Raw genomic sequence first — 12,184 nt, 5'->3', positions numbered from 1 at the left:
TGATATCACACAACGAAAGATCAGCAAGAACCAGTCCCCCACCCCATGCCGGGCCAATACAGAGGCCCCAGAATTGTAGATCACCCCAGGAGAAAAAGGCTAAGAGTTGACTCTACATAGTCCCAGAGCAAACCTAGAAGGGTCTGAATTACTGTAAGCTTCAGGTCTGGTTTTTCCTGTCATCTATGGAAATGGGGGCTCCTAAGTCAGTTCAGCTACAGAAGCGACTCCTGGCTGCCTACCCAGTTGACCCTTCCCCCACAAGAGACCTGCTCATGGCACTTCCCGGATGCTGAGTGGCATCTGGCTTCATGTGACATAGAGACTTCAATCTAAACGGCCCCATTCTGCCAATCTCCATCTCTGCTCTCACCTCTCCACACCCTATACTAGATGAACGTTGGTTTTCTCCAAACACGCTGTACTTCTTCATACACTCCCACCTTTGGACAGGCCTCCCCGGCCTATAGAACATACCCCTCCAGAGGCTTACAATACTGTGATGTAACTGGGCGCCTGGGTGGCTCAGTTGTTAAGGTCTGCCTTCGGCTCAGGTCCTGATCCCGGGGTCCTGGGATCGAGCCCCGCATTGGGCTCCCTGCTCACCTGGAAGCCTGCTTCTCCCTCTCCCACTCCCCCCTGCTTGTGTTCCCTCTCTCGCTGTCTCTCTCTCTCTGTCAAATAAATAAAGAAAATCTTTAAAAATATATTGTGATGTAACTACTTATGTCTCTCTCTGCTCTCTCCACTGGGTGAGGATGCAAAGGTTGATATAATTACCCCCAAACCGCCCCTTAATCTAAGTAATTTGAAAAACTCTACAAGACAGAGTGTGTGCCCAAATTATCTAGGTAAGCAGCTCTACTCCCTGCAGAGTGGGAAGAGCCTTTGCAGACAAAAGACCTCCATCCTAAGCTGACTCCCCATCATACTCCATTAAAAGCACCCTCTTGCTTAGCCAGCACTGAATGAGCTCTACACATGCACCAGGACTATGCTGGGGATGTGAAGATGGATGAGACATGGCAGAGACCATGGCACTTCATTCTAGCTAGGGATACACACACACACACACACACACACACACACACACACACTATCAGGATGCCATCAAAAGGGAGCTGAAAATAAGATCCATTTGCAAAGAGTATCTGAGGAGGGTTGGGGGAGGGTAGTGCTGAATTATGCACCCGGAAGAGAGGGCATGTCAAGGGCTAGCTCCTCAACTGGGCATGGAATAGGTGTGGAAGCTCAGAGGAAGGGCATGTCCAGCCCAGAGAAGAGCTGGAGCCAAGACGCTAAGTGGGGGTGCGTCTGGGCACCAGGACGGACTCCATGTGTCTGGAGTTTAGCGCCTGAGCAAGGCGATGCAGAGACCAGGCTAACAAGACTGAGAGGCTGTGCAGGGCCAAGGGACAAAGACTCAATCACAAAACCCAGGAGTGGTGAGAGAGACCGAAGGGAAAGAGAAGGTCCCAGAAGTGTCCCAGAAAGAAGAAGACAAAAGCACATAGGAGAGGAGAGTGGTCAGCATGGTTGTTCTGTCCAGAGGAGGACAGCAAAGAAGCCACGGGATTGGGTGGTCCGAAGGTCATCAGGGAACGGAGGGAGGATAGGACAGAAGTCAGAGCACAGATAGGTGAGGAATGACAGGGAGGTGAGCCTGCGAGGTGCCGGCAAGGGATGACGCAACAAGGATGGGACTGGAGAAGGGAGAGGGAGGGCAGAAGAAGGATTTTGTTTTGTTTTTGCAGACTCTCAAATAATAGTAAGCTGAGAAGAAACTGCTGGAGAGTGAGAACCTTGCACACAGAGAGAGCAAGAATAAAGCAGACAGGCTTCAAGGAAGGGAGGAGGTGGATTCAGGTAAAGAAGTCAGCCAGGGGGTCGCCTGGGTGGCTCAGTCAGTTAAGCATCTGCCTTCGGCTCAGGTCATGATCTTAGGGTCCTGGGATCGAGTCCCACATCGGGCTCCCTGCTTAGTGGGGAATCTGCTTCTCCCTCTGCCTGTCACTCTGCCTACTTGAGCTCTATCTCTCTGTCAAATAAATAAATAAAATCTTTAAAAAAAAAAAAAAAAGAAGTCAGTCTGGGACAGAAAACCTACCCCTTTTCCTCAGGATGCAGGGGAGGGGGCGAGGGCGCAAGGAGTTAGAGGTACATCAAGGCAGGAAGGTAAATGTTATCAAGGAACATCAAGAATCCCCCTGAGAGGCGCCTGGGTGGCTCAGTCGGTTAAGCGGCTGCCTTCAGCTCAGGTCATGATCCCAGGGTCCTGGGATCGAGCCCCGCATCGGGCTCCCTGCTCAGCGGGGAGTCTGCTTCTCCCTCTGACCCTCTTCCCTCTCGTGCTCTCTGTCTCTCATTCTCTCTCTCTCAAATAAATAAATAAAATCTTTAAAAAAAAAAAATCCCCCTGAGGCTGGAAACCACAGATCTGTTACGATGCCCAACAGTGATTTCCCTCAAGTCTTCAGCGGCAAAGGAATAGGAACAGAGAACTTGGCAAAGGAATGAACCGCAGGGAGTCTGCAATGGAAGGAAACCCGCCTCTCTCCAGCCCCCCAGTAACTCCCTGGGGCAGACTAGTCTTTGACCTTCAAAGAAATGCTTAGTGACAGCTGGGACAACTTCCAAACCTCAGGCACCACATCTGCCCTCCATGACAGTGCTTAACAGTTTGGGGAAGGAAATATTCTACCTGATTTCCCAAATATTTACCTTTTTTTTTTTTGCTTCTGCATGTGGTACCTGAGGCTGTAACTATCGTGTGACAGGATGACAGATGACAGGACTGACTTTGGAGATAAGGAGTCCAGATTGTTAATTACCCAGTTATCTGGCTTCTGGAAGGAACTTTCTTGGAAGTATAACATAATTTCATTCTGAGGACCTAAATGTGAATGAGGAAAATGATCGCCCTTTAAATAATAGGGTCCTATGATTTTAGTCTGATGAGCCCCAAAATTGAGCCACACACTAGAAGTTGGTATACCTGTGGTATGGCAGAGTACTTTGGTGCTCGAGTTAACTCTTCTATAAATACCTAAGTGGTGTCTTTCCTATGACTGAGACTTAGCACATGTCAACAGAAGCTTGTAAAGGCTATGTGGCAGACGTCTGAAATTCCAGTGCCTTCCATGTATATGCTACAAGACTAGGGCAGAGGTCTCTTATTAAACCTGATGGTCATAATGCAGTGGACAGGTGAGCACAGGGGAACTCACCTGCTTCCTTTATATGCTTGTAAACATCATCAGAACCAGCAGAAGAGTAGGGAATGTCATCATGGGCCACAAAGTCAATCTGTTGGAGAGAGAGAAGAGTGATGTCACCAGTGGGATGGATGTGCATATGCCTTTTTTTAAAAAAAACCTCTTTTTAAAAAAAGATCTTATTTATCAGAGAGACAGAGAATGCACAGGGAGAAGCAGGCTCCCCACTGAGCAAGGAGCCTGATGTGAGACTCCATCCCAGGACCCTGGGATCATGCATGACCTGAGCCGAAGGCAGACGCTTAACCAACTGAGCTACCCAGACATCCCAGTGTGCAAATGCCTTTTGGAATAAAGTAGTCGTAATAAAGCAGCTGAAATAAGCAGTTTATAATGTGCATTTGAATCCTTGACTGAAAGGTACTGCCAACTGTCTCCATTTCCGGGAGATAAAGGGAACTAGATTGGTTGGTCTCCTTCACTGGTCCCTCTCTTTCCTCTGACAGTAGGCTTTCTAGGCCTTCTGTCCTTCTGCCTTTAAACTTTCTCCTTAGAGAATTCATTCATGCTTCAGATTTTAATCAGCCTTGCTATGATGAGGAAGCCAAACCTCCATTTCCTGTCCCACTGATGGCCAACAGGCCCTCACACTTAAGCCAGGTTTTCTGTGGTAAAAATGAATTCACAACTTTTTTCTTATTTGATCTCCCTAACCACCTTGCTAGGCAAGAGGGGTCCATACTACTGTTTCCGTTGGGACAGAAGGCTGCCGAAACTAGAAAACTTGTCAGATTTGCCCCAAGTCACCCTTTGGCATCATTTTAAAATCAACCTTTTCGATATTTAATTCAGCCTGAAAACTGGTGTCCCCTCCCAGAGGCACCTCCACTTTCCCGGTGTACCTAGGCCCCAAACACCTTGGAACTGGCCTTCTTTCCCTACTTCCTTTAGTCTCCAGGCACAAAGGTCCCAAGGCCCCCTGGGCTGTGTGAGTGTGCGCGTGCGCATGGGAACGTCCCTGCATGCACGCGTGCCCAGCAGGTCCTCTCCGCGGCTGCTACAGGAAACCCAGGGCCCGGTGACCTGGACTACTGCTTCCAACTTGTACCTGACCTTCCTCACTGCAGCCTGTCTCCTTTCCAAACCACCCCTCTGTCACGTGGGGGGCAGGTCCTTCTTAACCGGGTTTCTTCCGTGTCATCCTTCCTGCTGATCTCCCCTAGCTCCCTGCCTCCTACTCCATCAAATCTAAACTTGCTGCCTGGCTTTTGCAGCCCTTTGTGACGAGGCTTGACTCCACCTGGAGAGGTAGTTTACAGCAGGAGTCCCATCTGCCTGCCCCACCGCTTACTAGCTAGAGAAGTCATAAATTTAATCCTTAAATTAGTATTTCTGAACCTTGGCACTTGTGACACCTTGAGGTGGATTGTTCTTGGGGGGTGCCCTGGCCTTTACCTGCTAGATGCCAGTAGCACCCCTCTAGCTGCGACAACCAAAAGTTTCCAGACACTGCCAAATGTCCCTTGAGGGCAAATTCAAGCCCAGTTGAGAATCGCTGGATTAAATGATGTCGTGATGGAAAAGTGCTAAAAATGATAACCAGTGCACAGTAAACACTCAGTGTTATTATTCAATCCATTATTAGTACTCAAACTTAGTTCCTCCTCCTCTCCAGTATATAACGACGATGACAACGACAAAGTCTCGGGGTGGCCGTGAGATTGAATGCGATTCATGTAGGAGCAAAGCCCTCAGCACAGTGCCTGGCACATGGTGAATAATAAACGGCGGCCACCGCTACCATCGTCAGAACCCCCATCATGCCTGGCACAAGTTGAATATACAATAGATGTTCAGTAAAAATGTGTTAGCGATTGCTGGAAGTAAATCATATTGTAGTTTCTCCTTTTGCTTTTTATTCTTGCTGGGAGATTATCTCCTCTGCTATTACCCATGCACATTTATCAGTGTTCTCTCTTCTCTTCTGCATCGGGAATTTAAAAATAGAAAAGAAAACTCTTAGAACAGCTTCATCTTGTGGGGTTTTTTTTTTTTTTTTTTTTGGTACGGCTAAAGAAGGAAAGAATAGCTCTTAATGTGGAGCTGGTAAGGAGACACAAAGCACATAATTTCATGCAGATCAAAAGAATTTCTCGTGTTTTCAACTAATAAAAATCTTGTATCAGTAGGAGCCTCAGGGTCACAAAAATCACAGATATAAAGTTCTTTCCTTAAAGGCTGACCTGTGCCCTTCTGGATATAATGTATATTCATTTGTTCCTTGAAAAAGGATGCCTGTGAATATACAAGCATCAATAATGATGATGGTGGTGGTAATGACAATGACATTTTGGAGCTCTGGCTATGGGCCACACAGTGTTCAAAGGGTTTTACTTACATGATCTCATAAGATTCTCAAAACAGCCCCCCATGGGAGAAGTACTAACATCACCTGAGTTTACAATTTAGGTAAGTGGGTTCAATATCTTGCTCAAGGTCCCACAGGTAGGAAGGGATAGAGGCGCACTTGGATGTGGGTGGCCTAGCTCTAGCACCCACAGTGAGGAAGTGAGAGGACATCAGTCCCCAGGCCTGGGCAGAAGACAGGTGCTGTATCAAGTGACACCACATGACAGTTCCTGAAGTCACCTCTTTCAGAGAGTAGAAGCCTCTGGGCTTTCTGCATGTAGGCTGTAGAACCAGACTCTAATTCTTCTACTTAGAGAACATGGAAGAGTAAGTACCTTGTGTTTTTCCAGAAACTCTGGAGTGAGTGTCCACGGAGCATCTCTAATGACTTCATCCACATAGCGACAGTGTCTGAGAGCTTCATATCTCTCTGCTTCGTTCATCACAGTGAAACCTTTGAATTTGTGGGTGAGGTCATCACTGCAAACTGAAACAGACATAGACATGAAAGGCTGCTACCTGGCCCAGGCCCTGCTCACAGCCATCCTGGGACATCAGGGCTTGTTCAGCAAAACAAAAGGAGCTCAGCCTTACTTGGTACATGATGTAATCAAACTTGTTTTTTTTTTTACAGGAACAAAGCATCAGGAAAGCAAAGCAAGCTGAAATCCATCAGCAATCGAGAATTCCATTTTAGTGCTAATTTTGACTTCATTCTCTGCTGCAACTTTTATTAAAATTATTCTCCACACTACCTAATGTGACTTCTGTATCTTTTATTTTTCTATCCCACCATTCAGTAAAAATTACTATTCGGAAAAAAAAAATGGCCAAATGACCAGAGAAAGAGGGAAGAGGGAAAAAGAAAAGAAGCAGGAGGCCCGAATTTTAGAAGGTTTGAACAATCAGTTCCAATTCCCTTGCTGGATCATTGTACTTAGTAACCCAACTGTGATTCCTTTGCATGCATGTGTGCATGGGCATACACGCACGTGCATCCGTGTGTGGGAGCACGCGCACGCACACACGCCCACACACACACACACACACTTCTGTTCCCCGGATTGAGGTCCAGTCACTACACATCAGACCACACAATCAAGAGGAGGAAGTCATAAAATAAAAGATCTGATCTAGCAGAATTCATCCTTGTAACATGTTTTATCCTTCCTAGATCTCAGGTTCCTGAATCTCCAAATGGGGGTTAATATCATCCACTATCAACTTTAGAAAGAATTTTTAGAGGATTTACATAAGAGTGCTTTGAAATAAACTGAACAAGAAATATTATTCATTATTCTGTCCAGAATATATTTGTTTTCAGGAAAGGCAGCTTTCCTACATGTCAGGAAGAAGTGTCACTGTGGGTCCAGTCCCTGTTTACCAATATCCTGGTGAAGGTCGGACTACAGCCAGACTGCCCTGACTGCTCCATAAGAGGTTTTATGTACACACAATAAAATTTACAAAATTTAAGTGTTCAACATATGTTTTAAAAACAAAAATACAATTATTTTCTTGGGACCGAAGGATGACCCACATCCAGAACCAAATCTAGCCACAGAGTGAGCACAGCCAACGGCTACAGCCAGCGTCCTTGGAAAACCTCCTGGGGCAGCCCTCACTCGCTCCACCTCAAACCATCCGCAGACCTGCCCCCCCCCGCCCCCGCCTTCAGCGCCCCTGCAAGCCACGGTGTACTCACCACCTCCACCGCTCACCAGCCCGCCCACCTACTCCCCCCACGGATTACTGCCGTGGCCTCCTAACTTGGCTCTTGTTTCTGCCTTGCCTGCCCCCAGCAACCTCTGCCTATTGGCCAGAATCATCCCCTTAAAACCTGTCTGATTGTCGTTCTTGGGCTCAGAAGCCTTCCTGTCTCCCTCAGAGTAAAAGTGAAACAATTCCACTGGCCCACAGGCCCCCACAAGACCCACGCCTCAGCCCACCCTTTGCCTCTCGGACAGCGCCTCCTTGCATCCCAGCCCTTGGCCTTCATGCCGTTTCCTGAAGCCACCAAGAATGCTCCTGCTCAGGTCAGGACTTGGCACCTCCTATTCCCCAAACCTGGAACAGTTGTGCTCCAAATATCCACAGAGCTCACTTCCTCTCCTCCCTCGAGGCTTCCCAGCCATCCTACTGAAATTGCCATTTGGCCCCCATCCCTGGTGGTTGCCATCCCTTTCCCATTTTACTTCTTGCCATGGCACTCCTCATCATGTAACTGTCTTATTGAATTTTACTGCTGATGTCCTTCTACAAAAATATATGCTCCCTGAAGACAGGGACTTTTGTTTGGTTTTCTGATGGCCCATAGAGGGCTCTTAACAAGTATTTATTGAATGAACAAACAGTGCCTAAAACATACAGATGCTCAGTTAATGTTTACTATGATTTACAATAATATTTATCTGTAGGCACATCTCAACAACATATATATAATTAAGAGACTAGTATGTCTCTAGATACATATGTATATGCCTATACATCTCCTATACATACTTCCTGAGATGTTGTATAGACCTGTATAGGATAAAATACAATAAAGACAACATTGTAGTAGTTTATGTTACCCAAACACCATCAACCACGTGGCTGGCTCAAAAAGTTTAAGGAGTATTAGAGTCACCTAAGGAGCTTGCTAAATATAAAGATACCTGGGTCTCACTGCCCAAGAGTTTGATTCTGTGGGTGCTATGGTCTGAGTGTGTCCCCCTAAATTCATTTGTTAAAATCTTAAATCCCAAAGGTAATGATATTTAGGAGGCAGGCCTTTGGGAGGTGCTTAGGTCTTGAGGTTGGAACCCTTATGAATGGGATTAGTGTCTTATTAAGAGCCTACACAGAGTTCCCTAGAACCTTCCACCATATGAGAAAACAGCGAGAAAGGAACAACTCTGAAACAAGATGAGGGCCCTCAGCAGGACACCATGTTAGGGTCTTATCTTGGAGTCTCCAGTCTCCCGAACTGTGAGAAGTAAACTTGTGCAATTTTTAAGCCAGCCAGCCCAGGGTGTCTTGTTGTAGCAGACCAAATGAATTAAGACTGTGAGTCTGGAGTAGGGCCTAGGCAGCTCTATTTCTGACAAGCGTCAGGGATAATTCTGATATGTACAACATTCAAAAGCCCCTGGAGCATATTATGAACATCTTGAGCCAAGAGCCCAGCCTGTTTCTGAATCACCCATCACTCCAGCTTGGGGTGGGGGGGTGGGCAGGTAGTAGGGCCATAATTACTATGTTCTGTACTGATTCACGGATTGCATTGGCTTTAGACTCCATAAATAGGGATTATTTATGGGTCAAGATATACAATTTAAAAATTGATCTAAGACTTTTTAAATGTTCTGTTAGGACTTTATTAAAACACTACTTCAAGAGTCATACTGAGCAGAAATGGATTTCAGATCCATCAATTTTCTATTTTAAACAACACAAAACTAGGCTGGCCATATCCTCTCCCCTTTTGAACCTGCACCTGAGCAATTTGGTGTAACTTCTAGATGACCGAAATAATGGCCCCCTGACAGAGCACAAAGAAAACAAACATCCTGTTTATGCCAATCCGGGGTCCTATTTTCATATCCCAGGAGTGACCTCAAGAAGCAGCTGAACATGCTGACCAGTTATTGTCCAAACATTAATTACGCCCAAAGCAGTACTGTTGTTCTGGAGTCTTGGCAAATGCACTCTGACAACCAGATGGAGAACTCTGAGCAATGGTGTTCCATGGATGAATTCACTGAGTCATCTGGGAGCTCACACTGTAGCTACCCCATCCTGGCAGGTCCCTGTGCTCAAAATGAAATAGTACCAGTCCTCTGCAGGAGAGAAAATGTAATATAAAGGATGAACTTTGGAACCAAACAGACTTGGGTTCTAATCCCTGCTCTGCTACTTAAAACTGGGAAAATTACTCTGTCTCTTAAGACTCAGTCATCTGTCTTTAAAACATGGCAAAATTTTGATAATTGAATGTGATCATCTGAGTAAAGAGTAATGCTCAGTAACATTTGCCATTTATAAATAGTAGTATAAAACCAGCACTGGGGATATTCATTTGTGTTTTGAGCTCCGTCTTTTTCCTGCCCCCACTCCAAGCAGGTGCTCAGTCTCTTGGAACAAACTCCCCCCTAGAAGCTGTGAAATTCAAGTTGCTGGTACACAGCCTCCTCCCTGGCTGCGGCTTCCTCCAAGCCAGAACTCATTAGAGAAGTTCTGTAAGGAAAGAGACAAAGAGAGAGAAGAGTCCTCCAAATGAGGAAGAGGCCAAAGATCTGAGGATCCCATAAGCAGAAGGGTCAGTGGCAGACCCCACAAGGGATGATGACATGGTACCCTGGGCCGGGGGTTCCATGTGAGCACAGACGGCAGGTGCCTCACCTTGCACAGGCTCAGTGGGGCTGGGCTCAAGACTGGAAACCCCTCTCTTGTTTCCGTAAACATTTTGGAATCTCGTTGGACTCTGCAGCGGTGAAGATAGCCTAACAAGGACTGAGACTCAATGTCCCACCAGTCAGGCAAAATGGAGTCCCAGTGGAATATTTAATTTCAAGTAAAGTACAAGAGAGCTTAAAGGAGTAATATTTATGGCAAGTTTATGGAGTACTATTTATGTCTATTATAGTAAGAGTAGTATTACATTTATTGTTCTTATTTTTTATTCCCCTCCTATGAGGTAGAAATACGTATTTGGTGACTCATAACCTTAAAAAATATTTTAGGGAGATACTAACTGGGCTTGAAAAAAGCATGGAAGATACTAGAGAATCCCTATCTGGAGAAATAAAAGAACTAAAATCTAACCAAGTTGAAATCAAAAAGGCTATTCATGAGGTGCAATAAAAAATGGAGGCTCTGCTAGGATAAATGAGGCAGAGGAGAGAATTAGTGATATAGCAGACCAAATGATGGAGAATAAAGAAGCTGAGAAAGAGAGATAAACAACTACTGGATCACGAGGGCAGAATGCGAGAGATAAGTGATACCATAAGACAAAACAATATTAGAATAATTGGGATCCCAGAAGAAGAAGAAAGAGAGAGAGGGGCAGAAGGTATATTGGAGAAAATTATAGCAGAGAACTTCCCTAATTTGGGGAAGGAAACAGGCATCAAAATCCAGGAGGCAAAGAGAACCCCCCTCAAAATCAATAAAAAGAGGTCAACACCCCAACATATAAGAGTAAAACTTACCAGTCTCAGAGACAAAGAGAAAATACCGAAAGCAACTCGGGACAAGAAGTCTGTAACCTACAATGGTAGAAACATTAGGTTGGCAGCAGACCTATCCACAGAGACCTGGCAGGCCAGAAAGGACTGGCATGATAGATTCAGGGCACTAAATGAGAAAAATATGCAGCCAAGAATACTATAGCCAGCTAGGCTGTCACTGAAAATAGAAGGAGAGATAAAAAGCTTCCAGGACAAACAAAAACTAAAAGAATTTGCAAACACCAAACCAGCCCTACAAGAAATATTGAAAGGGGTCCTCTAAGCAAAGACAGAGCCTAAAAGTAACATAGACCAGAAAGGAATAGAGACAATATATAGTAACAGTCACCTTACAGGCAATACAATGGTACTAAATTCATATCTTTCAATAGCGACCCTGAATGTAAATGGGCTAAATGCCCCAATCAAAAGACGCAGGTATCAGATTGGACAAAAAAACAAGACCCATCGATATGCTGCCTGCAAGAGACTCATTTTAGACCCAAAGATACCTCCAGATTGAAAGTGAGGGGCTGGAAAACCATTTACCATGCTAATGGACATCAAAAGAAAGGTGGGGTGGCAATCCTTATATCAGACAAATTAGATTTTAAACCAAAGACTATAATAAGAGATGATGAAGGACACCACATCCTACTTAAAGGGTCTATCCTACAAGAAGATCTAACAATTGTAAATATCTATGCTCCTAATGTGGGAGCAGCCAATTATATAAGTCAATTAATAACAAAATCAAAGAAACACACAGACAACAATACAATAATTGTAGGGGACTTTAACACCCCCCTCACGGAAATGGACAGATCATTGAAGCAAAAGATCAACAAGGAAATAAAGGCTTTAAATGACACACTGGACCAAATGGACTTCACATATATATTCAGAACATTCCATCCCAAAGCAACAGAATTCTTCTCTAGTGCTCATGGAACATTCCCCAGAATAGATCACAGCCTAGGTCACAAATCAGGTCTCAACTGGTACCAAAAGATTAGGATCATTCCCTGTGTATTTTCAGACCACAGTGCTTTGAAACTAGAACTCAATCACAAGAGGAAAGTTGGAAAGAACTCAAATACAGGAGACTAAAGAGCATCCTACTAAAGAATGAATGGGTCAACCAGGAAATTAAAGAAGAATTATAAAAATTAATGGAAACAAATGAAAATGAAAATACAACTGTTCAAAATCTTTGGGATGCCAAATGGCCAACAGAAACATGAAAAAGTGCTCAACATCACTTGGCATCCGGGAAATCCAAATCAAAACCTCAATGAGATACCACCTCACACCAGTCAGAATGGCTAAAATTAACAAGTCAGGAAA

At 45.0% G+C, this 12,184-nt stretch overlaps 1 protein-coding gene across 6 annotated transcripts in view; it reads right to left on the bottom strand.

Annotated features, from left to right (window-relative positions):
* Window positions 1-12,184, bottom strand: part of PCYT1B (phosphate cytidylyltransferase 1B, choline) — a 130,224-nt gene that overhangs the window by 41,435 nt on the left and 76,605 nt on the right. For all 6 annotated transcript variants that reach the window (XM_031025309.2, XM_006730778.3, XM_031025308.2 and 3 more), the window contains exons 4-5: window positions 5,960-6,111; window positions 3,228-3,306 (exon numbers count right to left, since the gene is read on the bottom strand). In XM_031025309.2, the coding sequence (XP_030881169.1) occupies window positions 3,228-3,306; window positions 5,960-6,111 (231 nt within the window). The remainder of the gene's footprint in view (window positions 1-3,227; window positions 3,307-5,959; window positions 6,112-12,184) is intronic.

This window comes from Leptonychotes weddellii, chromosome X (genome assembly GCF_054177405.1).
Source record: "Leptonychotes weddellii isolate Sample4059 chromosome X, ASM5417740v2, whole genome shotgun sequence".
Lineage (NCBI taxonomy): Eukaryota > Metazoa > Chordata > Mammalia > Carnivora > Phocidae > Leptonychotes > Leptonychotes weddellii.
Note: the sequence above shows the minus strand (reverse complement) of the source record. Positions and strands in the feature narration are given on the sequence as shown.